Here is a 26,932-nt window from a genome sequence, read left to right on the forward strand (position 1 = left end):
AGGTTTTACTTTTTTTTATTAATTTCATTCCATTTGTTTGTTATTTTTTCATTGACTCTTGTAATTTTAAATGTTTATTAAAAATTCATATAGTTTTTTAAAATTTTATAAATTCATATTGTTCTTTCAAATATTATAAATTCTACTATTAAAGTGTTTACATGTTAAAAACTTAAAATTACAAACATAAGCACTTAGAAGCATTTGGCGGAGGATTTTTTTTTTTATTCTTGGGTGTGAAAGTAAATTTCTCAAAAATATTACCAAAAAATCATTTAATAGATCAAAATATTATTAAAAATGTTAACTTAAATTTACTGATTCTATGTTTAATTGATTATCAAATATTGCTGAGAATATGGTGTAGGACAACCCATCTTCCCGTATTTTCATATTCTTCAACTACTATCCTTTTGTGGATCATAGTTTTTCAGCCCAATCTGGAGTTCAATGGTCTCCACAAATTTATGATTTTTCTCATTGGAATCAACCATGATTCTTGAGATAGCTTCCTTTAAAGCATCATCACTCTGAAGCTTATTGCACAGTCAACAGTCAAAAACAGATTATAAAACGTAGGTTTTCAAGCGCATCATTTCACGGAACAATTTTCATTAACATCAGAAACACCATACGAATTAAATGCACCCAACCCAAATCATCAATGAAAAATGATGAATAACAAAACGCATAAACACGCTAAAATATGAGAACAGAGGGACAAATAGGAAACGAAAGTATAAACACCTTATATTTGAAACTTCGATGTTTTTAAATCAGCTGTGAAAAATAATTCTGCACAAAACAAGGAAACAGGAATGGTTACGAGCTGAGAAGGAAAAAAAGTCCAATAGCTGAAACTTCTGATGAGAGAAGGTACATGGAAGCTCGCAACTCACCGGAGCAACCATCAAACTTGTCTACGGAGGAAGGGGTATTTCTGTCCGACTAAGTTTGGAAAAAAATTTCACCGGTTGGAAATCCAAGAATATCACCCACCCTGTGGTATTCTTTGTTAGGAATCATCTTCATAATTTTAAATTTTGGAAATTTTACTTTTTTAATTTTTTTTTTCACAATCCTTATATCAATTATGAGTAAATAAAATTTTTAATGTCAGTTTTTCCGAATCTAAAAAAATTTCTTCTATCAAATATTCCTTAGAAAATTAGGATATTAAAATAGGAAACGGATCCTATAGAAATCTAGAATTACAGTTGTAATTTAATTATTGAATTTCTTGAGCATGTGTTTTTCTATTATTTACATAAAAACTTAAATTTAAAAATTGAGATTTTGTGCAGTTGAAAATTAAAAAGATCTCTCTCTCTCTTATCTAGTATGTTGCATAGAATAAGAGTTTACAGCTTCTGATCATGCATCAAGTGTTACCACTTCAATCATTTTTTTTAGCCAAAAAAGGACATAAAATCATAAGTCAATTCTTTCATATTTTTCGGCATTTGACCTTTTAAAAATAATATATTTAAATATTTCACACATAGTTTAAAAACTCGGTCCGACCATCAGCTCGGCCGAGGCCAAGGGTCACTTCGTGACCCGATTTTATACATTAAAAAATTAAATATATATCCTATATGAAAAATTCAAAAAAATCAAACCACCAATCATCAAATATTTAAAATATATTTAACATAATTCAACAAATTACATCCACAATTCCATATTACAAAAGCTAATCAAAGTATCAAACTATCAAAGTATAAAATACATATTCCAATGGAGTTAATGAAAAGTTATATTATCAAATTGAGGACCTCCTTGTCCTTCTCACATGCAACAACATGTGAAAGGAGATCTCCTACCAAAGAGAGAACGACGGAGGAGAGGCATGGGTGCAACGAATCAACGGTGGAGAAAGAAGAACCAACACGACAAAGGAGAGGGAGAGAAATAACCGAAGAGGATAGGAGGAACCATCACCACGGCGGAGGAAATCACCAGATCAAGGAGACTGAGTATATGCCTGGGAGAGAAGATCAGAAGAGAAGAATAATAATTCAGATTTCAGATCTAGTTCTAAATATAGACAATAACGAATTTTTATTTTATCCTATTCTTTGTTTTTTGTTTTTACACACTAAACGATGCGTTCAGTGACCTCCTCTGACCCCTTTGACTCGGGAGTCACGGGTTCAACCTGGACGTTTCGGGGTCTGAGGGCTCAACGTGCATGCATGGTCTAACTATTGATTCCAACCCTCAGAGAGGAGAGGTTAGTGACTCAGCGGAGCCGACGTCGAGATGAGGCAGGTTTTAAAACACCGATTTCACATTTTAAAATTAAAAATCAACAATTTTAATTTATTGAATAAATTAAAATAAGTTTCAATTACACTCTTCTAGTAGAGGATTTATGGGAATTATGGTTTCAAAATCTCGTACACAAAAGCTAGGAAGACCAAACAGAAAACGATAGTGAAAAATTTCAATGATTGGGATGAGTAGTATCGAAATGGTTGCATTACATGTCATTATTTGCTCCGGATTTTGTGTATGGGAATTGGGTTGACAATCAATTTCAAGTGTTTCATCACTTATTTCTGACGTTCAAATACTGTTGTGATGCTTTGAATGATCTCTTACAAGGAGGCCAAATAAAAAGTGATAGTGAAGGTTTTCGGTGATTATGATGAAATCATATGCATATTTGCCAAGCCACTAGAGTTGATATACTGATAAGGGATTTGGTAGTTTATATTAGATTATGTGTTCAATTATCAAATCATCGCATAAAAAGAGTGCATATTTATCAAGATTGTTGGATTAAAAATCATTATTTGCTCTTGGTTCAGTGTATCTAATACAAACAAGTGGTTTTGTGTATGGAAACCGGGTTCACAATCAATTTCAAGTGTTTCATTGCCTTTTTTGAACTTTAAAACAATGTTGCTATGTTTTCAAGTATTGTAAACCTCTAATTCAAGTTGATGACAACTACCTTTGTGATAAGTATTAGGAGATACTTTTGATTGCCATGACACTGGAAACAATTGCATCCTGCCTAATGCATTTTTTATTGTTGAAGCTGAGACTTTGGAGACTTGGTCATGGTTATTGGCTAACATAGATGCATGTGATCCAAAAGCAAGGTGTATGTTTTATTTTTTATCAACATCAAAGTATAAAGTAGCTAGCAGGTTATATTTATATATTTTTTGTTTATAAATTCTTATAAATTTAAGTATGTACTAAGAGTAGTACATGAGTTTGTTTATATACTACTCTTAGTATATAATTAAGTTTGTAAATAAAATTTTTATAAAGATAACATTTCTCAAGTATAAAATTGGCAGTTGCAAATAAAGCTCTTGGTTAAAAGCCTCTGGATATACACCACATGTACTACATTTGACCCATTGCCAATAATTTCAACCATAATTTCAAGAATGCGAAATTAAAGAAATATTTGTTGAAACTATATATTGTAAGAGTTTAAAAACAAATTTTTTGTAAATATAACTTTCCTTATAAAATTGGCATTTGCAAATAAAGCTCTTGGTTAATGGCCTTTGAATATGCATCACATGTACTGGATTCAACTCATTGCCAATAATTTCAATCATAATTTTAAGAATGCGAAATTAAAGAAATATTTGTTGAAGCTATATATTTCATTTATTGTTAAAGTTAAATTCACCAATGGTTTAAGTGTGTTATTATTAATTTATTGTTTCTTCTCATATATTTTTCCAATGATATAAAATTTGGACCGATTTTCAACTCGGCGTGGGTAATTGGTTGAACCGGTGAGTTATAAATTCAACCGGATCAACCGGATTTATATACAAAATAAATATAATAACAATATTTTGATTGATAAGCTATGTTAATGTGCACCCTTCATAATAATACTAACACAACTTTTATGTGATTATCAAATGATCACGGTCTAAATGAAAACAAAATCTTGCTAACAAAAATATGTTGCAATAAAGCTAATGCAGTGATATGATGTAATGATCTGTTGCTAAAGTCACAAGTCACAACCAACAAGAAGAGATCCATCATGTTATGCTGACTACCGTTAAAAGGATGAGCTTTGTTGGTCTTCCTTGATCTGGCCTCGTTTTGTAAGTACTAGTAGACAGCATATACGAAAAAATATTTCACCAATGTGAAGTGAAAATGTAATATATAGTAGTTATAGAGGCAAGTCAAACATCGTATTTCTTGAGGAATAGAGACGTTTGAAAGTAATTCAGCTACCATTACTGTATTAGGACACTTCTCAACTAACCATGTTGCAAGAGACATGTTCGTCTTTAAGGCAATTTGGACCGATTATGCAACCGGTTTACTGGATACCGAACTGAACCGTCGAGCCGGGGTTTTTTTCCCTTCCCATCAACAATTAAGAGTTGCTTGTGTTTTCGTGGCCAGCCCAAGTCAGAGGCGATTGATTACACGTATCAATAGGCAAGTTCGTCTACAATTGACGTGTACCCTGGAGCAAGAATTTCTCGTCTCCCACTAAAAAATTGTCACTATAGTCTATAACCTTGCCTCAATTGAAATTGACCTTAGTGCCCTCAACATCATTTGACAATTACTTGGTACCCTCGTACGGGGCTCATTAACAAGTACCCGAGTGACAGAGGACCAATTTTCAAGGAGCTGTTCCTTAGTGCCACAAGATACATGAACCTCTCTCCCCATTAATTAACACGTGGAAATTTCAAAATGCGTTGTCAAATTGCACTCTTTATTTATAACTTAAAAGCATGAACAACAAAATTCTCTATGATCTTCTCACTTCTCAATCATCTCAGGTCCACTTCTTCATCTTTATCATTCTTTCTTATTATCTGCCAAGCCCTCTCAGTCTCAGCTATCTTCTTTGTTTTTTCTATAGTTCAAAACTCACACTCCTGGATGTGATTTCTTTTGCTTTATCTTCTATATATAGTCCTCAGTACTCTTCTTCCTTTTGGGGAGGGAGTTCGTGCAATTTTCATCAGGTATGGTAGATTTTGTAACATTTTAAGGTGACCACCACTCATCCAACTTTTATGTCTAACTTGTTTGTGCATGTTCTTTTTTCAGAGATATACATTCTTCAAGGGTGTTGTTCTGTTCAAGGATTTCAATGGAGGTGACAAACCAGAAGAAAAAAAAAAACAACTGCTGATCAAATTGACTTATTCATGGTAGAAAGTAAAACTAAACTACCGTGATTTTTTTTATTTCTTTTGCAGGGTGTTGTTTTTGCTGGGAAACTAAACAAAACCAAATTACCCAACAAGTGTGAGCTGATAGACCTCACTCTGAAGCTTTCACCATGCGGTCAAAAAACAGAAGAAAAGTGGCTGATAAGGTCATTAACAATGGCTGGGGAGAAAGCCAATAGTACTGTGGTGGCAAATGGAGCAGATAATGTTCTTCCCTTTGTTCCATCTCTGGATAGGTCTTGCTCGCTGCCACTAAAGACTGAGAAGGGTCTGATTAGGTTTGGGGACTTACAGACAATGAGAAGAGTGAAGACTAGGAACAGGTTTCTGCTGCGCAGGGTGGCAGCAGTAGAGCCAGATAAGACCCTTGTGGTGTCTCCGCCGCCTCCAGCCGGCGCTCAGCAACTTGCTCACTCAGTTTATAAACTCAACACACTGGCAAATCCTTCTCGGGATTCATGGCATGATGGTAACTTCTTTTTCTTTTGTCTCTTGATCCTTTGGTTATTTATTGCACCTAAAGAGTGTGGCGAAACCTTGCAAGACCAAAATTTGTTTACACAAAACGGATATTTTTATCTTTCTATGTCATATCTGAATCAATTTTAAGTGTTAAGACCATTATTCATGATTTTATACCTACCAAAACAAGGTTCATTTACTTTCCCGTTACATGAAAACACAGTTTTATGGATGCTGCAATTAGCACTGATTACCACTATCTGAATTCTTTTATCTATAATGATCAGAAACATACTTAACGTTTACCAATTTTACATAATTTCCCTGCTAAATTTGTCTCAAAGATATTTGCATTTAATTTTAAACATTCATAATTTGGGAATCTGGGTGGTGGTTCTGTACATTACTTCTTCATAGCTTCCACAGGTAATTTTGCACCAAAACAGGTCTGTTTGGAGAAAATAGCTTCCTAAGCAACAAGATTCCCTTATGTTCATAAGCTTAGAAAACCTTGCAGAGTTTTTCCCTTAGAGTTTAGACAATTTTAACTCCTGAACAACTGCTGACTTGTTTACAAGTAAATACATAAGTTGGAACGGCGAAAGCACTCTGCTGGGCCGACACTGACACTGAGAGACGAAAGCTAGGGGAGCGAATGGGATTAGATACCCCAGTAGTCCTAGCCGTAAACGATGGATACTAGGCGCTGTGCGTATCGACCCGTGCAATGCTGTAGCTAACGCGTTAAGTATCCCGCCTGGGGAGTACGTTCGCAAGAATGAAACTCAAAGGAATTGACGGGGGCCCGCACAAGCGGTGGAGCATGTGGTTTAATTCGATGCAAAGCTGTTCTCATTTGGCTATGGCTATAATGCTGAGATAACTTCTGCATGATTGTCTCTCTTGATTGTTTCTTCTACCTCACAAATCATGTGGAATGTGCAATTGTGCATTCCAAGTATATTTCTACTAGTTTGTTAAATCCATCAACGTAAGTTTAGCTTGGGAAATGGAAATTACTTGCATTTGGATTTTGATTCAACGTTTCTCACGATACATTATAATAATATTACAGGTTATTCTTTTGTTGGTGATACTTAACTCTGTTGTCTGCTGATGTTGTTTATACTGAAGGAAGAGCTAGTTCCAACGTCCAGACATCACCCAAGAAGAAAAATAATTGCAAGCTTTCCCCAAAAGCAATGCTTAAGGAAATGTCAGAAAGGCCCTCTGATACTAAGCTTGAGAGTCCAGCCAAAAAGCTTAAACAAGTGAATCCCAATCTTAAAGGTGATGCAATGGAGTTTGTGAGAGAGATGCATAGCGTGACTACTACAGGAGATGGCCCCAGTGGGAAGAGAATAGAAGGGCTTCTGTACAATTATAGGAGAGATCAAGTGTGTATTGTGTGTGTCTGCCATGGCAGCTTCCTCTCTCCAGCAGAATTTGTGATGCATGCTGGTGGCAAGGAAGTGGCTAATCCCATGAAACACATCAGTCTTTGTTCTAACTCATTTTAGATTAATGGATGAGATGGACCTCCCTTTATCACTCACCCCTTTTAGAATTTCTAGAGGAAGCAAAGAATCCTTACTTATCTTATCTTATGGTTCAAGTAATGTGTTCCAGAAAATTTTCCTCAAAAAAAGGTTTTTCCTATTTGTGAACATACACACCAGTGTTATTTGCAAAGAAATTTAGTGTTAAACTTAGTGTGGTTTAGTCTTATAATCAAATTGATGATCAGACTATTTTGGATCAATTAAAAATCATGATTCATTTGGTTAGATATATTGACAATTTTGGTTCATAAAAAACTCATGATTCATACACGCCCGTTAAACCAGAGCTTCCAACGATGGTTTATATAAATCTTATTACTGAAATCACCCATCATTAGAGCAGCAAGAAGGATCAACTGAAAGGTGCAAAAGAGGGCATAAGGCCTAAAGCCCAAGTAGAAGCAATAGCTCCAAATCTCAAAATCCAATCAATGGCAATAAGCATAACTAAAACAATAAAAAGGTAAGAATGTAAGATATATAGGAATAGAAAGAGAATGTCATCGGTTCTCTATTACTGATGTATCTAATAATGTACATAAGAGTCCTCTACACCTTGGAGGAAAACAAGTTTGGTAATCTTATGGGTCTAAAGCACAACACCAGTCTAACACATACGTGACCTTCTTACCATAAGCTTTGCTTTTTCCTTTTGGTTCCTTTTGGCTTAACCGCAATGTTGGTTTCCAACTGTATTGTTGTCTTCGTGTCAGAAAAATGGTTTTGCTATGTCAGATTTTCTTTTCCACAATACTTCCTTTTCTTTTTTTTTCTTGAGAAATTATCAAATTTTTAATTTGATGGATTTGTATGCTAACATAATCTTTTATTGTTTATGTTAGAAATTGTTTCAGTATTCTAAATCCTAATCTTTTATACCCGTTTAAATACGGGTGTAATGTTTCTGTTTTTGCTGCAGAAAAATATTTCCTGCTACATTCATATAAAAGTGAATGAGTCTTATTACATTACAAAGAGAAAAAAGAGAAAATATTAGTGGGATACACTCATATTTATGTAAATGTGGCAAAAAAAAATTATTTGCAGTAAAAGCAAAATTATTTTTTCCTTTAAATAAAATTTAAATTATTTTTTTCTTCTACTCTTTTTAGGTTTTAATATACCTTATGAAAGCTAAGCATACATAGATGATCAGGTTAAAACGAAAAACGCATACATAGATAACAAGTCAATAATCAAGCATTATTGAAAAATATAAATCTCGAATATCACCATCTAAATTTGTATTTAATAATTTAATAATTTTATAATTTTATATGATATAAATAAAATCAAATTATAACATTTATTATAAAATTTTCATTCTTAAATGTATAATATTATTATTATATTATATGATTTTACTATTATCAATCAACTAAAATCAAATTCAAATTTTAACTATTATTAAATAACAAAGTTGTTTGTGGAAAAGAAAATATGGATTAGCAAAACCATTTTTCTGACACCAGGGCATCGATACAGTAGGAAACCAACATTATGCAGCACCGATACGACACGCGACACGTGACACGACACGACACTCCGACACGTCAATATTAAAAATTATAGATTTTGACACATTGGTACACGTTTTAATATTAAATAATATTTTTAATTTATATAGTGTATATTTCATTTAATATTTAATAATTTAACAAAAAAATGAAACTAAATTAATAATACCCATCAACACGTTATAAAGATGGAAGCTTTAATAAAAAATAAGAACGGAGATGAGAGAGATATAATATCATACAGAGAAATCAAATCATATTAGAGAGAGATCAGAGACAAAGAGATACAACAAAAGCGTGATAGAAATTGACAACAATGATGCTGAGATGATCTCTTATCTACTTAAGGGGAAAAAAGACTAAAAAATAAAATTGATATGATCAAGGTGGAAGCTTAGATTTTAATTTTTTTTAAAAATAATTTTTAAAAAAAAAAATTAAAAAAAAAATTACGAAAATGTCATTTGACCGTGTCGGACACGGTCAAATTCGCGTGTCGGAATGGTCAACGTGTCGGAAAAAGTTGACCGCGTGTCCGACACCGTGTCGGAGCGTGTCGCTGTGTCGGACACGACTCCCCTTGTTTTTACAAGTGTCCGTCCTTCCTTCGCTGTAATATAAAGCGAAAAGAAAAAAGCAAAGCTTATGACATGAAAGGCCACAACATCCATTTGTAGCAGCAGAGGAATACCCTTCATCTATTAGTCCTCTCCTCCGACTAAGAGAAGCTAAATAGGCATAGAAAATTGCTACTTTATTGCATAATGTGTTTGGTTTTTATGTTTTGAACTCATAATCATTGTTTGAATAGAAGTTTAAAAAATAGCTTTTCAATCCATGATTTGAGACTTTTCAAGTGGAATTCAAAATTCTTCATAGCGCATGGCAACTCACAAGCTACTTCTCATCAGTCACTAAAACTGTAGGTTTTAGAAAAGTCAGCGCAACAAAATCACTCTGACTTGGTTAGAAAAGTTTTTTGGAATCTGTCTTCTTGCTTCTATCATCTTGGATGATAATCACCCCCTAGTTTTACTTTTTCATATCTTATATTTTGGTAAATAATGTTTATTTTTTATTCAAGTTGTTTCTTAAATCTAAATTCATAATAAGAAAGAGGTAACTATATCTGATTTTTTAAACGTTAAAAGAAACAAAAGGCTAACTATGCTGTGAATTTACCTCTTGAATGCGGTACCTGTTTATTATGTTGCCAAAAAGTGATTTCATCCAATTTATTAACTATTGTTCGGATTTCCTAGCTAAGTCTATTAGTTTTCTCTTTTCTTTTTGTGCTCAGGCCCTCATTGTGGTCCAATAAAATGATAACGCTTCGTTGCAGGAGGAATGTGAGTTTATGAAAGTCACAAAAATCTAAAAACCAGTTTAACGGCACCATTAAAAGCATTCTTTCCAGGGCTCAAATATTTTCTTCCATATACTTAACCATGTGCACACTGCATATAACAATTACACCTCCCATAAGAGTGGAGCAGCCGAAACTGTAGAGCAAAGCAGAAAAAAGTTGTGTCACTATCAGCAGAGAGAAGCTTGGGGTTCACCCTATCAACAATAGAGAAACTGCAAGTCCTCTAAAAAGTAGAAGAATTTGGTGCCATCTGCAGCCACTAATGATATTTGACATTTTCCCTAGCTACAGCAAGAGTTCTTTGTTATCTGATTGAGGATTTTGTTTCCAGTGTTGCTCACTGTTTAGAATTTTATTTCTCACTATGTCATTATAACCCCATTACAGTATACCATGTCAACTAAAGTAGATAGATAAATAGAAACTGCTCAACTAGTCCTCTTATACTCACCTAGGCACATAGGTAAAAATCGTACATGGTTTCCATTAAATTTATGAGAAAAAGAAAAGGAACTCACATAGTTCCAATTTACACATAAAACATCCACAACAGAGATTCATGTTAAACAACTCAGTAGGAGGAACATTCTTGCTCTATATAGCTCAGATATATCTCAGCAAAATAGAATGAAGTGTATTCGTAACGAAAAAACAAAAAAAGATGTGACCGATCCAAAACACCTCCTGCAAGGGCTGATCAACCTATTGATCATTGCAATGATGAAAGCCAGAAACCTGAATTTCTGCCTAAACAATTGGAAAGGAAAGAGGTGTTTGTCTTCCTTTTCCTATACAAATATTATCACCCACCAGTCTCTATTGTTTTGTTTTTGTTAATGTTGTTCTATTCTTTCATTAACCAATATGCTCATGCTGAAGTTGATGGTGTAGAATTAAGGTTCCCCACACCTTGACGTCCACCCCTCCCACCTCCATTCTGACTTGGCCGTTGAGAACTTTCTCCCTTCTGTCCTGTTGAACCCTTAGGTCGCCCTGAGAACTCTCCTTGGTTTCTGAATTCATTTCTTCCATAACTCCGTCCACCACCGAACTTCCCACGTCCTCTGAAGCTCTCGCTTCGGAAACCACCTCTTCCTGAAGGATACCTCCCTCTCCCACTACCGCTGACTATAATAAGAAAAAAAGAGCATAATCAACATCTCTCTGATAACGTTGGTTTTATGCCCAGCAAATATAAATCATGTTTAGCTCAGAATAAGAGGGAAGAAATGAAAATATGTTGGCATACCTCGTGTAGTAGTTCTTTTTTCCTCAACAACAGCTTGTCGCTCACCAACAGTCATTGGTGAAGCCTGAAATTCATTTTAGCAAGATTTATTCCACGAAAAATTTAGACTTTTGGTGGGTCATGATATGCAATGATAGACAAATACAAAAGATAACATGAAGATGCTTCAAAATGAACTGAATCACTGGTAATTGGTGCAAATAAGAATTCAACACCCGCATATTCTCTAGTTATATAATCTAACAAAAAAAATCAAGTTAGTCTTTGCCAAACTTCTGGTTATGGCAAAACAGGTAGGTAAAACTAGACCTATAGGTTTTTATTCCTAAAAATAAATACCCCAAAGAAAAAACTTGACAAGTAATCAAGAACCCAAATGTTTTTTAAATTTGAATTGGTAATCCATATAGGGAAAGTACAAAGTCCAGAACATCCTAAAACCCAGTTGGTCCGATCTGTAGTCTATATCCAGTAAAACAGTAGAGCACAGTACCAAGCTACTTCCTGAAAACCTCAATAGAGTTCCTATCTGGGGTTCATGCTACCTTAAAGCATTTCTGCATAGGAAAAGCCAATGGCATCCATGGCTTCATATTACTAAGTTAGACAAGGTCAAAGTCATTTGGACCTGCCACTAAAATCCATAGGGCATAGAACCGTAATAGTGAACTGATATGTTATGTACTGCAATACAGCATTGTAGATGATTTCCTCATTATATGACAAAGTAACTGCATCTTTTTTACCAAAAAAACAAATGGAGTAGAAAAATGGATCATTAGTTGACTTGTTTCCCCTTCTCTGATTCTTCTAAAACAGGTAAAAAGAAATTGATGTGTAAGGCCAGCGGTGCTCTATATTAGGAAAAGTTGGGCGGTAAAGTGCCAACAAGAACAAAAGAAAAAAGACAAAAAAAGTGTGGCAGAGATGGGAATGCTGAGGTGGATGTGTGGACACACAAGATAAGTTCAGGAACAGATGTATCTGAGAGAAAGGTGAAGTGGCATTTACAAAGGAGAGGATGACAGAAACTTGCCTAAGGTAATATGGTCGGTCATGTGAGAAGACGACCAATGGAGGAAAACCTATTGAAAATTGGATCTTTGATAGAGCCCAAGGACGTCCATTGATCCATTTAGCCAAACCCATCTAGTGATATGGGTCCTTGTTTAATAAGTTTCTATTCAACAAAATGACAAGAAGACGGAAACATACTTTTCCTCAGAAACACACACATTCTATTTCTTACCAACTTTACAATGACAATGGCGATCTATTTTCCAATCAAACTAGATGCCTCCTAGTTCCAACTGAATTTTGTGAATACATTAATTACAAAGCAGAAGCCATTCCACTACTCATCCCCTTCCACATGGTATTGCTTAAGACCAATCATCACAACCATATTGCTACCATTAAAAACCTGCTCTGCTGCTGTCGTTACTCACCAGACTCCCCACCACTTACATAGCATTTTAGTCATGTCATTCACCACCATCCCACCACGATAATAGCCATTTCAAACTATTAAGTCATCAATACCATTATGTTGTCATAACCATCATAATCAACTTGTCAACAACCGACACCCCTCAATCACTCAACCATAACATTAGCTCCATGACTTCTATCTACTGAGTGCTGGTGCCACCACTAGTGCCACATCATCACCAATTACCATATTCTGAAAGCAAGCCGTTTCATCCACTTGCTGCCACTGCAGCTTCACTGCAACACTGCTTCCTAATCATTCTTCAGATTACCACAATACAAGCATCTAGCCAGCTTGAGACAACAGGAAACTAATGGGAAGGAATAGATTTTTTAAATTAAAGTTATTTAAGTTAAAGACACTAGGGGAGTATATTGGCTAAGGATAACTAGTGCTCCTGAAAGAAACATGATTACTCAAAAACCAAACAAAAAGACACTGCAAGCTAAAAGAAGCCTTAATTTCTAATGTTGAGTCAAATACCTGGTGCAACCAAAACCAAGCTTGAGTTGTTCTCATAGATAACATATCATACAGTGATATGTTAGAAGAAACAAACTATGGTATTTTGTCAAATAAATCAGTGACATGATCAAGAAGCAAAGAGATTGGGTATCTCAATCATAAACAGAGATATCTTCTCAAATGCTTTCCAACCATGAGACCTGCTTCCTTATTTCACACAATTACAACTTAAACACGCTCAATAAACAATCTAAGCAAGGTTACCTATAATAATAAATACAAAAAGTCTAAAACTAATCCCATTTCCAAAGTGCATTTATATATTGCTTTAATCAGATTTCCAGAAAGGCCTTCCAGTTTAGAAGCATACAAAATGTTTTATGTACAGAGGCTGCAGAACATATTCAACACCCAAAAGTTCCAGCACCAGAACTGCTCCTGTTAGAAGCTGGAACATAGGAACTACAGGCAAAATTGATCCAAGCTAATGCTAATCTGTACCACTACCAATCAACTGAAAGTATTCTAAAAGTTATCCAAACTTTACCTTAGTCTTATGGATGTCCACAAACAGATACTTCTTTCCTGGCTAAATATACAAACAGCAGTGCAAAACTATAAAATCAATAGTTCAAAAAAATAGCCTGTACCTCAAGTGCACTATGCATGGAACTCAATTCCTCAAATTCAACAAAGCCAAAACAGAATCCATGCTGCAAGAAGCCAAAAGTACAAAATAGCTCTTTAGCTTGCCTCAGATAATGCTTAGATTGTTTGGAAGTGCAGATAGTAATATCCACCGACCTTACTACTTCTAACTTGGATTCCATCATGCTTAATAGGACCAAATTTCTTAAAGACGTCTTCAAGTTGTTCAACTGTTGCATTATATGGCAAGTTCCGTATGTATATGGAGTGACCTTCAGCTGTTAAAAGGAAAGAGGAAGTTAATTGATTTTCAAACTAGAATTTAAGGCACCAGTACATATGAAGTTATAAACTCTATCAATTGATTTAGCCTCCTTTTCTCTTATGTATTTGTTTTAATCTCTTCCATTCACAAGACAAAATTAGATGAAACAGAATTTGAGGAGGATAATATGTGTCTAGATCACAGGAACGGTCTGAAAAAGAAAATAGCTGTTACGCGTGTCAACAAACATCAATATATACCTTCTTCATGAACATCGCTATTCCCAGGTGCACTGTCACTACTAGGAGCTAATGCCTCAGGCCCAGGAGTAGATTTGCCAGTAGCAGGCCACTGTTCACTGGATTTAGCAGATGCCACTCTTGCAGCTTGGCTGGGAACATAGACATGACCAGATGCTGTGTTGCTTTTCATTACCTTCATGTAAATGAAACCAATAAAGTCAATGAACGTAAAAGATCGGAAGAGTACAACAATGCAAAAAAATACATAAGGACAAACTCACAATTGATGCATATGATGTCTTTGGTGCATCATCCTGGACTGCAGAAGTTGAATCATGAATTGTAACCACATCATTCTGACTTAAATCAGTAGAGGGCTCAGCAACCTCTTCATCAATAACTGATCCTTCTTCCTCATTGTCCTGAGAATGATAAACTTCATCACCATTATTAAGATTCTCATCCTCTGCAAAAGTTGCAGGGTCTGCCTCAAGATGTTCGGGAGCATGTATATCCTCTAGAAACATGTAAGACACAATTAAAAATTGAGGTTTAAGAAAAACAAACAACTGTTGAGTACATATAAAAGGAGAAAAATCATGCTAACCTGATTCTGGCATGTGCACTGACTCAGCATTTTCATTGATGACATTTACTGAAGCAGAATTTAACTGCAGTGTGTCATTCTCCTCGATGTACCTGAAGACGTCATTTAAGACATAATAGCCTCTATCTTGTGGAGCCAGAAAGAATGTCTGGGAGAACTTCCTTTTCACATTATCCTTCCCAGTTAAGCATCCAGTTACTAAAACTATCACACCTTTCTCATATGACTCCTGAGAATCTGCAGTTTTTATTTCTGCTGTATAATCTTCATAATTCAGGGAAATAATCTTTTCATTGATTGCCTGATCCAAAAGTTATTTCCTTCTCATTAATGAATTGCAAATAAACCACAAGTAGGGTTAACAAATATAAGAGGTCAAAGTTACTACTAGTATCCACTAGTAAGGAAATTCTTCAGGAACCAAACCATTTATAGGAAGCTTCGTAGGGAGTACGAATGTTATAGTTACTGGACATGTTACATCACAAAAAGTATCTAACTAAGTATACCAATAAGTTTGAGACATCATGACTTTAGATCCAGAAAGAGGGCAAAACAGTCTCAGAAATTGTTAAGCTAAATGTATTCACAGAAAAACTAGTCAAGCGAAATGACAGAACTGTTTGAATAATCAATTGACCAAAAGGTAATCTGTCCTTCAATACTACTAATTTTGTGACAAAACAAAAATAGTGTTATCATCGAAGTTGCATCCTTTAGCCCTCCTATAGTTTTGTTCCAAAGAAGTCTCCTTGGTGATTTTCCATGTCAGTAGTCTCTTGGTTTCGTTTTGTTTGAAATGGGTGCTTTATCAAAAACTTCTGGACAATATCTGAAGTGTAATTATATCATCAGAATTTTATTTCAGAACAAACCTAACAGCCAAGTCCTTCTCCTATTAAGTATATAGTGATCCCATAAAAAATCACAGAAAACTCACCACTAAGTCCTCAAATTACCCTCAGAACACATATACTAGACTGCTATCACAAAACCAAGTCACAATTTTTTTTTTCATAAATCCTTCTTGCTATTAAACTCATACTTTTAGTTCAAAATTCAACTAAGAAACATCAATTCAGTAATTTTAAATCCCAAGCTACAAATCCATAACTGTTACACCATAAATCCATCAAGTGGTGACTTGATAGACACATTTCTAACTGTAAAGAACCAATTCAACCCAAAAGCTTAAGCTATTGGGTGAAGGCCTTTTTAATGGTTTATATTATTATCTAATACTAACGAGTCATTCTCTAGTAAAATACAGACTCAAATTATAAACAATGCAAAGATAAAATGCATAATATGTGACATGTTGGAAAGAAATATTTTTTGAAATGGTCACTAATACTCAATAACAATTTCATAGCATTGTGTCTCTTAGCATCTTTCACAATTAAAATAGTAAATTGGATAATTGTTCTAGAAAGGGTTGGATGTAGAAAATGTAAGCCTTTATCATCTGAGGAGTGAATTATACATGCATATCCTGGTAGACTTACTTTCGTAGTTGTCACAGTCGTCATCACACCATTGCTGTCTGATCTGGTCAAGAAACTTGATTCCTGATAAAATCTATGCACCAAGTTTGGGGATTGGTGCAGAATGTGATAATACTGCTCCACGAAGGCATTGCCAACAACTTGAGCACTATGAGTAGTGGCAGGGCTTGCTTCCTGCATTGCCATCTGCAAAAGAATTTACAATAATGTAAAGTAAAAGAAATCGTAATTAACCATGGATAAATTTTAGTCGTGGAAAGCAAGAGAAATATTTCATTTTTCCACCTTGCCATGCCCCACCCCTGTTGCAAATACCAAAAGAAATCGCATAACTGAACTAATTATATGTCATAACAAAGAACAAAACAAAGACTCAGTGTCTTGAAAACATAATTCAGGGTGAAAGCTATAGGAAAGCATTACATCAGAACCTACAAATAGAAGGAACAATGTAAATGTAGAGTGGAGAAATATGAAAATACGAAACTTCAAACTTGCTAATTGTCAAAGACGCAAATTCCTTAAACAATAACTTCATGGAGACCGCTTGCTAATGTCACCACATGTAGTTTCATCACTAAAGCAAATGACGAGGTAGACTGTTATCACTCATACACAAACGGGTCCAATGATCAGAACACCTAAATCACTTCCCAGTCCTTACTTCCCAGGTCAAGTGTGAGGACTATTGTAACAGTATCTCCGAGATAACATATAATAAAACAACCTAATCAAGTCGCAAAAGTAAAGCTAGAGAATATTATAGTCATACCTAGAAGAACAAAAAGAAAAATGATCAATCCAGAAACTTAACATTGGAACAGTTAAGTAATTTTACGCTGGAAAACCGGCAAATCACGAGAAGAATAAAATCCTAGTAAAACCCTTAACAAGATAACAACCTACATATGAAACATTCGAGCAGTAAAAGAAAAGAATTGTAAACTAAAACCAAAAAACTGTGAACTTAAAAGCCGCAAATCATGATAAGAAGAAAAACAAACTAGGAAAAATCCTCGCGTACATCCTTAAAGGGATAGATACTAGTCCTAAAAGACACAATATTAACAGATCAGACAGCAAGCAAGATGCAGAACAAAGCCATAAACGAAAACTAAGATATCCGACAATAATTATAAGAAACATGTTCGTGAGTACAAGCACGTGTGTACCTGCTTGGTTACAGACACGGTTTATAAAGCAGAGAGAGAGAGAGAGAGATCGACAGCGCAGAGTGTTTGGAGGGCGAAGGAAGTTAGAGAGAGAGAGAGCAAAGATTCTGAAGCTTAGTTTGTGTTCGGAGATCACAAGAGCCGATGACTCCCGCTATTTGCTTTTTCTATTTCTAAGATGCCTTATTATTATTATTATTGGAAATATAAGAATTATACCATAGAAATGAGATTTTTTATCTTGTAATTGTTTAAAAAATATGTACTAGAAGAAGAAAAAACATTTTATAGTTATAATTATGTGCTACACTTATAGCACATGGTTAAAAACGGTTGTAGGATGGGTCATCCTATTACCCTATTATTATTCTCTTTATGGTTCATTATTTTTTTTAATTTTTAATCAGTAATTTTTTTTTTTCTCACTGCAAAAGAAAATAGAAAATAAAAAAAATTCCCTTCGGTCAAACGACATGGTGGTTCGTAAAAGCTATTAAGCTAAAACAAACAATGCCTTTATCAATTGTCATCTCAGCTGAGTTAGTTGAAGTTTTCAAAAAGTAAATAAATCGTTTGACAGTTAAAAAAAAAATTTAATTTTTTTTTTTTTTTTTTTTTTTTGTGTTGTGCGTTTTTGATAATTGAAACACTAACAGAATTCTTTAATCATGAGTAACTTGACCATAGTTCTCTGAGTGGTCCTTTTTGATATTATTAATTTGCTACTACTTGAAAATTCAGTATAGCCATTGTATGCCTTGACGATCGACTAGTCGTGATCAGTGATCACAACGAAGTCTTGGCTTACGTGCCAACTAAGACTTAACATTTTGATTAACTTGTAATTAAAGTAGTGATGAAGTGAATCATTATTTAAAGGCACAAATGTGTTTACCGAAAAAAAAAACAAACAAAGGCACAAATGTAATACGAAAAAATAAAAAAAAAATGGTACAAATGATCCGGGGATGATTTGCATTTTACGTTTTTGAAAAATAAACGAGTTCTGTTAATTTGTTGTTAAGAAACTAATTCTTTATTTGATTTACTTTACTTCCGCTTGAGAATAAATTATAAATGAATTTCAGTTTATGTTTATATTAATTTATGGAAAAAATATTATCATTTTAAATAACATAATTTTATATTATTTTAAATAACATAATTTTATATTATTTTAAATGAAACAACCGTATTTTAGTGTATATTTAGTGTTTTTTATACGATTAAATACTTTTTTGGTCCTCAATAAAAAAATATAGAACTCATTTTAATTTTTTAGAAAAAAAATACTCATCTCAATCCTTTTTGAGGGACTAACATGAATCTTTTTTGAATTTTAAAAAGACTATAATCTCAAAAAACTAGAATTTCATTGGGATCATAAATCAATTTTTTTTCTAAAGATTAAAATAGATTTTATGTTTTTTTGTTGAGGAATCAAAAGAGAAGAGTATTTGCTCTTTTTATATTCTCTTATTCACAAAATCAAGAGGAGAGAGAAACAAAAATGATTGTGAAAGAGAGAGAGAATCTAAGAACCTATCAAAACACAATTGTTTCACTAAAAATGATACAAAATTTGTCACTTAAAATAATAAATATTTTTTCATTGATTTATTTTTAAAAAATAATAAATAAAAAACATATATAATATAAAGAGAGAGAAAATTTTGTCGATAATCATTTTATCATTTTAAAAGATAGTCATTTTAATTAAAAAGTAGTATTTTTTATTAAAAAAATTACTCACTTTCTTATATCTGATTTTTATTGTGTATTTCTTACTCTCAATAAATTAAAAAATAAATTCTATGTCCTTTAAGAGTAAAATACCAAATCCAAATATAAACGGATCGGTCTAAAAAAAAGTGTGCGGATCCGGATCCGGATCCGAGGCGGTTTCGGATTCAAATCAAGGGAAAGGAACAACGCGAGGGTGGTTGATCTGAACTGAACTCAGCTTGTGAAACCTGAAGTTTGTGGTAATCATCTAGAACCTTCGTTGAGTGGTGATGGCGAAACTGTTGCAGAGCCTGAAGCGGTTTATGAAGAAGCCATGGGAGTGGACGGGACCTCAATCGCACCCGGAGTACTTGTCGGCTTTGCCCGGAGCCCTTGAGTACCGGGTCTTCTGCCCCGCCACCCCGAAGGAAAACGCGATCGTTCCCACCTCCCTTCCCGAAACGGTGTACGATATCAAATACTACAGCCGCGACCAGCGCCGCAACCGCCCTCCGATTCGCCGCACCATTCTCAAGAAGGCCGATGTGGAGAAAATGATGAAGGAGCAGACCTTTGCCGTCTCCGACTTCCCTCCCGTTTACCTCAACTCCACCGTCGAGGAGGACGAGAATGCTCACGGCGGTGGCTACCAGAGTTAGGTCATGTTGCAATTCGGGTGTGTAAATCTTTCGTTTCCCTAGAACCATGTTGTTCAATTGAAATTGCATTTTGAATTAGGGATTAGTTAGTTTATAGCTTTCGAAAAATATTGCACTGGAAGCCAAACTTGATAAGAATTTACTCATTTCCTGATGCAGGATGAGTCAAAGTCCTTTTTTTTAAAAAATAAAATAAAAAATAAATAGGATTATTTCCTTCAACATTGCATTATTGGTCTTCGTCAGATATTAATAATGAAAGATTGCTTCATACGGCATAGGTGGTATGTATGAAGACTGAAGAGGAGAGCTAATTAGTGAATCATCTCTTATTAAGTGCACGGTAATTTGAAGATGAAGATAAAACAAATATTATCCTTGTCTCACTTTACTCTTATGATTATTTGTTATAATGCTGCAGAGATAATTGGTTTCTCTGAAGGGTTTGATTGAGTTATTCTGTAAATGGCAAGTAGTTTGAACTATGGTGGGTGAGGAATGTAGGTTACTAGTATAGTCAACTTCAAAATATTTTGGAGGCTCTGTGAATTAGTAATCAAACCAGAGAACAATAGTCTACAGGATCCTGGAAGTACCATTTTGTGGCCTGGTGTGCGAGTTATGGAGTTGAGCTTAATTCCAGCTTATCTTTCCTTCTTATATTTCAATATTTCTTAAAGGTCGAGCAAAGCTGTTAGTTTTGCCTATATTGTTCTTTTTTCCCAATGAGAGGGTTGTGATAGAAGTTGCCAATCCTTGTAAAACTTTTTGAATCTTTATTATATGGATCAACAATACGATTGCACTAATGCTTGTCCTTTACCCTTAAGTAGTGTGTTGTATAGCCTTAGCACAATATTAACTTGGCTATAGCAGCTATGTCAGCGCACAGATGTACTGCACAATATTAAGTATTAACTTTGGCACGCCAGTAATGATGGAGCTAGAAATAAAGATGGGTATTATTATATATAAGACTTGGAGAAATAATGCAGTTAATGTTCTAAGGAGAGATAGGGTCACATCCTTAAAATTTGTCATCGAACAAGAAACATTCAACACTATAACTTATAGGGGAGTGTGTAACTGTGTATGCACCGCACATAGGATTAAAGGAACAAGAAGAATGAGATTTCAGGAAGTTTGGAAGGGGTTAGTTCAAGAAATCCCATAGGAAAATAGTATTATTTTAGGAGGTGATTTGCCACGCTGGAAGAGACATAAGGGAGTACACAGAGTTACACCCCAAATGACAAGGTCTGTTGTGACCTGGCTGCGATAGCAGCAGCTTTGAGTTTTTGTGGAGTGGCATCATCGGCCTGAATTTTAGCTAGATAGCAGACAAATTGCAGTTGTGGTTGCTATGGTTAATGGACCATTAAACCCCTGCTTTTCCCTTTTTTTGTATACTATCCCTCATATTTTTAAGGTGATTTTTGAAATCCGTACATTTTCATTTTTCCCCATCAGAATGAAAATAGGGCTTGAAATCCTTCTTTCTTTGTAAAATGACGCACTAGGTTCCTTCTCTGTTCCTTTGCACCACCATCTCGGGCAGACAAAGCATTTTCTGGCAAAACCCTGCTTTTACAGCAGCCCAACACTTTTTCTGGCAGCTTCTAAACCTCTTTTGAGTCTGCTCCTTCTTCCAGACTCTTTCATACTCGCAGGTCTCTCCCCACACCCTTCCCCCCTTTTTTTTTTGCCGAAACTTCTTCCATGATTCCATCAAATGTTTATTTTCGCTGTGAAACACATCCTTTGTACATCCTCTGTTCTGTCTGTTTTTGCTGTTTTTTATTAATTGTAGCCCCTCTTTGGTGCAGCTATCGCATCTCCCCTCAGCCTTAGCTTCAGTCTCTTCTTGTTATTGACTTGTTAATATGCCTTAGGTTGATGGTGATTGTGTGTCTAGACCATGACTTTTTATACTGGTTGCCTTTCTACTATTGTATAATTTAATTCTTATTGGATGATATCCTTTTACTATACAAACGAAATTGTAAGATATCATTCTTGCAGTACTTGGATTTTGCTGCTAGATCTTATTAACTGTAGTACAGTTATAGTAGTCATATCTTTATGAAGATACACCTGCTATCTTACTTGTGTTTGAAGCTATTTTACAGAGGTTGTGTAACTATGTTTGTATCTAGCACTACGTATGTTTCCATGTTTGGATGCAATTTCAATTTATGGGGCCGATTTGCACACTGGATTACCTGGAATAAACGGGATGCTAGATTTTATAACTGCAGTGCATGTTGTCATAGCTTTATGAAGATACACCTGCTATCCTACCTGTGTTTCAAACAATTTCATGTTTGATAATAATTTCAATTTATGGGGCCAATTTGCACACTTTGATCAGCTACAAAGAACTACCTGGAACAAATGGGAGTCAGAATTTGCAGGACACTACATTTCTCTGGAATACTTTTTTTTTTTGTTCTCTGTTTATATTGTATGCTCTGCATTCCCCTCAGCTGCTCCTGGTGCTCAATTATGTCTAGTATTACCTGTTTTAGTGTTCAGAGAATTGTTTATGATAATAATCTATTCATTTGTTTGGCTTCAACCGTTCTAGTGACTATCTTTGACTGCCTGTCTTTGCTTGTCACCAGGTTCATGCTATCAGTGGATAACATTATTGGCCCAGTCAAAATTGTGTTTCTGTTACAGACGTGTAATGTCCGTCCATTTTAAAGAGGGTGTAAGCATGTTATATCAATAAAGGATTGCTGGCTGCAGTTAAGTTTAACTATTTGTTTACTTATTTGTGAACGTTGCATCATAAAGTAAATTGCCTCAATGACTTCATAATGGATAAATTGGATAATCCCCCCCGAAATTCCCTGTTAATTTGGATTATGAATGAAGCTTGTCGGCATGATTTCAAAGTTTCTTCAGGGCAGCTAGACGAGCATGCAGGCCAGCATCCATATTTTGGAAATGAAATCCATATATATTTTTACGCTTAATTCTTGTTAGATATAAACCATTTATAAGCTTTTACCTAACAACTTAGTTGGACAATCCAACTCTCATCCCTATCGTATCTGTGCCTATCTTTGGAAAGTTGGGGGGAGCCTTGGGGTTTGTCCTTTTTACCTAAGAACTTAAATTTTTGGAAAAAAATTGTTAAAAATTCTATGTTATCCTCGTTCTTTTAAACAAAAGTTGAAAAATCTAAGATCGAGGTGGGCTTATGTGGATTCTCGTGTGTGTTAGATTTAAAACTATTTATGAGCCTTTTTTCGACTAGAAGAAGACTTTTTCTTTGTTTCTTCCCTCCCCACTAAATTTGCTTTTGAACTACCAATTAACACGGCCAGACATGTTCTTTTTTAAACCCTAAACCCACGACACATGACCTCCGTGGTATAATGTAGTAACTTGTAATGAAATATTCTTATCTCTTTTTCCATTCCTCTGTACTCATCCCTTCGCGTAATAGCTTACAAAAAAAGAAGAGTGAGTAATAATTGAATTTTATTTCTATATTTTATTGAACCAAACACTGCATGACCCTCGTTTAAAAAAAATAAAAACTTTAAATTAGTGATTTAAAAATTGGAGTACCATCGTATTAGTTTTTTTGAAAAATTATCATGAAATTAATTTTTTAAAGATACAAAATAGTTATTAAATTTATGTTTTTATATCACAACTATAATTCTTTATAAAGATTAAAGTGATGACGTTTTAGATTTTTGAAAAATTATTTTAATAATAAAAAATATATGAAAGTGATGCAGAATTATGAGAAAAATAGACTTTCAAGAAAATGCAGAAGTTTTTTTGCTATATTATTATTCTCCAAAAGTTAAAAGTCCCCCTTCACATCTTTCTAACAAGCTTTTTTAATTAGGCAATACAGAAAATAAACAACAATAAAAGACCATCAATGGTCTTAAAAATTGATATAAAACAGAAATAATCATAAACCAAACATAAAGTCATGCAAAGTGAAACGTTTGCAATTATTAAAATTCATAAAAGGCCTTAAAACCCCTATAAATGACAATTATAATGACTTATGGTGACTCAAGTGCATCATCCTCCCCTACTAAGGGAAGATTCGTCCTCTAATCTGCACTGTCTTCATCTGCCATGTCACCTTCATCTTCCACACGGTATATAGACCAAACATAAAGTCATGCTTTGCACTTATTAAAATTCATAAAAGGCCTTAAAATCCCTCTAAGTGACAACTATAATGACTTATGGTGACTTAAGTGCATCATCCTCCCCTCCTAAGGGAAGATTCGCTGTCTTCATCTGCCAAAGATTCGTCCTTGAATCTACACTGTCTTCATCTGCCATGTCGCTTTCATCTTCGACACAGTATGGGGATAAATCTGCAACATTAAAAGTGTCAACCACATTATACTGCCCTAGTAACTCAACCTTATATGCATTGTCATTGATTTTCTCAAGGATTCTAAAAGGATAATCAGCTCAAGGTTGCAACTTCCAGTGTGCAAGTGAATCCATACCAGATCTCCTTCCTTGAAGATTTGTTGCTTCCTATGCTTGTCTACCCGTTGCTTGTATTCTTCATTCTATTTTTGAATTTGACTGTGAACTTGAGAGTGGACTTCCTTGATGTGCTTAACATGTTCCTCTACATCGAAGCTAAAGTATTTCTGAATTATGCATAGCTAATGTGCATTGACAGCTGTTAACAGAATCACCATCACCGTACCATTTCCCTATTCCACGTTTTGATGATCTGATTGACCAACTTCATAGTGCCTGGAAATGAGTGGAGAAAAGCCTTTAAAACAAGAGATGATTTGTATGAATGGATGGTGATGTCATTTAGGTTGAGTAATGCACTAAGCACCTTCATGCGACTAATGAACTAGGATTTTTGATCTTTCATTGGTCGATTTGTGGTAGTCTATTTTAATGATATTTAATTTATAGTTCATCTGTTGAACAACACTTGGTCCACTTGAGAAAAATGCTTGAAACATTGCATGAGCAGAAGCTGTTTGTTAACGTGAAGAAGTGCCACTTCCTCACTTTAGGCGTGAACTTTTTGGGTTACATTATCTCAAAAGATGGTATTTGATGCACCCGAGCTGGACTTTTTAATAATTGTTAATCATTTTCCTTTTTGTTATTCTTAGATTAGGTTAGAGTGTGCGTTAATTAGCATTATCTCTTTGATTAGTGTGCGTTAATTGGCGTTATCTTTTTGATTGCGCATGATTATAGTTATTTACTTTTTTTTTGTTATTTTTTTTTGCTTATTTAAGACTTGGATAACCTTATTGTTATTGTTATCTGGTTGTTTTTGGTTAAATAAAATTCAGAAAAGAGAAGTAGTTTTTGATTTCTCGCAATACTTGTGTTCAGAGTCTTTCTTTCTGTTTAGCCAATGAGGTACTACTTCGGCATTAGTATTCAGATGGATCCAGCAAAGGTTGAAGCAATTACAGGTTGGGAAACACCAACAAGCATTCATGAAGTCCGAAGTTTTCTTGGTTTAGCCAAGGAATTGGGGGCTTATTAATTAAAGATTTTAGCTTCATTTCAACACCAATTTCTTATTGTATTAAAGGAAACAATTTCAGATTTTAAAGGTTAAGGTAACTGAGGCCCCTACTATTTTACCTGATTTTTCTAATGCATTTAAAATGCTACTCTTCTGGAGTAGGAATTGGGGGTGTATTAAGCCAAAAGGGGAAGTCAATTGTATTTTTTAGTAAAAAGTTGAATGGAGCAAAGAGAAAGTATTCCAAAACAAGAAGTTTTTCTTCTATATTATTATTCTTCAAAAATCAAAAATCTCCCTTCATATCCTTTTAACAAGCCTTTTTAATCAAACAATACAGAAATAAACAACAATAAAGGACCATCAATGGTCTTAAAAATTGATACAAAACAAAAATAATCATAAACCAAATATAAAGTCATGCAAACTGAAACATATATAATTAACAGAAAAATATTTCTGCAGTTATTGCAGATAAGTTATTTGCATTTATTCTTAAAATGACGTCAACTTCATGATTTTCGTCCCAAAACGACGTCGTATTGGACTTACTGCAGATAACTTATCTGCAGTAACTGCAAAAAAAGCGAACCCCTATTAAAATTCATAAAAAGTCTTAAAACCCCTCTAAATTACAATTATGGTTTAATACTAAAAAAATTATTTAGGAGAACTAATAGGATCTTCAAGACTTTTGTTGAGAACAAGTGTAGTTATCTTTTCCCGTCATAGAGATGCTAGCTAGTATACGGAATAATTTAGATGCGGGGTGTTGAACCTAAGTTTTGAGCAACTCCCTAACCTTTATAGTATTAGTGGGTATTCAACTAGTTGAGCAATTGGTCTGTGTACAATGTTTACAAACTACCTAAGAACTTAGATATTGCTCGTTGCAGCTTATGATCTCAGAAATCAGAATTCCGAGTGTTTAGCATTTTTGTAATCCTTATCCCATCAAGACATATAGATGAATTTGAACAAGATGGATTTATCGTTGCGGTGGACGTAGTTTAGTAACCCGTCCAAGGGGTTTAGAACTTGTAAGAGGAAAAACACAATAAAAATTGGTTTTATGCTTAACTGTTGATGAAACATTTCTTTAGATGCAAGGGATAACTCAAAACTCGAAAGGGACAACAAAGCATCGTTGTCAGTCAAATAATGTATAACATGCCAGCTGATGTTAATTCTGTCTTGTCCCTATCCAGCTATAATTGTTCACTTAGAACTGCTCCAACTACACGAGAACGAAATAGCTAGAAGCCTTGGCTCATGGCCATTTATATTATCTTCTT

The 26,932-nt window shown here is 34.5% G+C and overlaps 3 protein-coding genes across 3 annotated transcripts; 2 read left to right on the forward strand and 1 right to left on the reverse strand.

Annotated features, from left to right (window-relative positions):
• The first annotated feature begins 4,745 nt into the window (after window positions 1-4,745).
• Window positions 4,746-7,174, forward strand: LOC133308355 (ninja-family protein AFP3-like). The gene is made up of 5 exons (XM_061508977.1): window positions 4,746-4,845; window positions 4,931-4,982; window positions 5,068-5,116; window positions 5,220-5,661; window positions 6,789-7,174. The coding sequence occupies exons 1-5, from the start codon at window positions 4,746-4,748 to the stop codon at window positions 7,172-7,174; spliced, it is 1,029 nt and encodes a 342-aa protein (XP_061364961.1).
• Window positions 7,175-10,584: 3,410 nt separating this feature from the next.
• LOC133308331 (nuclear transport factor 2) lies at window positions 10,585-17,876 on the reverse strand. The gene is made up of 9 exons (XM_061508944.1): window positions 17,748-17,876; window positions 16,576-16,761; window positions 15,071-15,371; window positions 14,745-14,980; window positions 14,482-14,656; window positions 14,113-14,234; window positions 13,959-14,021; window positions 11,352-11,415; window positions 10,585-11,230 (listed from the first exon to the last, which is right to left on the reverse strand). Exons 2-9 carry the CDS (start codon window positions 16,759-16,761, stop codon window positions 10,971-10,973), a joined length of 1,407 nt encoding a protein of 468 aa, XP_061364928.1. The 5' UTR covers window positions 17,748-17,876; the 3' UTR covers window positions 10,585-10,970.
• A 1,738-nt stretch (window positions 17,877-19,614) lies between these two features.
• On the forward strand, window positions 19,615-23,039 carry LOC133308332 (uncharacterized). The gene is made up of 2 exons (XM_061508945.1): window positions 19,615-20,148; window positions 22,756-23,039. Exon 1 carries the CDS (start codon window positions 19,763-19,765, stop codon window positions 20,129-20,131), a length of 369 nt encoding a protein of 122 aa, XP_061364929.1. The 5' UTR covers window positions 19,615-19,762; the 3' UTR covers window positions 20,132-20,148; window positions 22,756-23,039.
• Window positions 23,040-26,932: the final 3,893 nt, after the last annotated feature.

Source organism: Gastrolobium bilobum, unplaced genomic scaffold (genome assembly GCF_033153095.1).
Source record: "Gastrolobium bilobum isolate Gb01-03AN ecotype WA unplaced genomic scaffold, APGP_CSIRO_Gbil_v1 utg10772, whole genome shotgun sequence".
Classification (NCBI taxonomy): domain Eukaryota; kingdom Viridiplantae; phylum Streptophyta; class Magnoliopsida; order Fabales; family Fabaceae; genus Gastrolobium; species Gastrolobium bilobum.

Coding starts and splice junctions, on each gene's coding strand:
- LOC133308355 (XM_061508977.1), top strand. CDS start 4,746: ATGAACAACAAAATTCTCTATGATCTTCTCACTTCTCAATCATCTCAG. Junction 4,846..4,930: donor TTATCTGCCAAGCCCTCTCA/GTCTCAGCTATC, acceptor TTCTATATATAG/TCCTCAGTACTCTTCTTCCT. Junction 5,117..5,219: donor GTTCAAGGATTTCAATGGAG/GTGACAAACCAG, acceptor TTTCTTTTGCAG/GGTGTTGTTTTTGCTGGGAA.
- LOC133308331 (XM_061508944.1), bottom strand. CDS start 16,761: ATGGCAATGCAGGAAGCAAGCCCTGCCACTACTCATAGTGCTCAAGTT. Junction 14,235..14,481: donor TAGCGATGTTCATGAAGAAG/GTATATATTGAT, acceptor TCCTTTTAACAG/CTGAAGGTCACTCCATATAC. Junction 14,022..14,112: donor TCCAAGTTAGAAGTAGTAAG/GTCGGTGGATAT, acceptor GGCTTCTTGCAG/CATGGATTCTGTTTTGGCTT.
- LOC133308332 (XM_061508945.1), top strand. CDS start 19,763: ATGGCGAAACTGTTGCAGAGCCTGAAGCGGTTTATGAAGAAGCCATGG.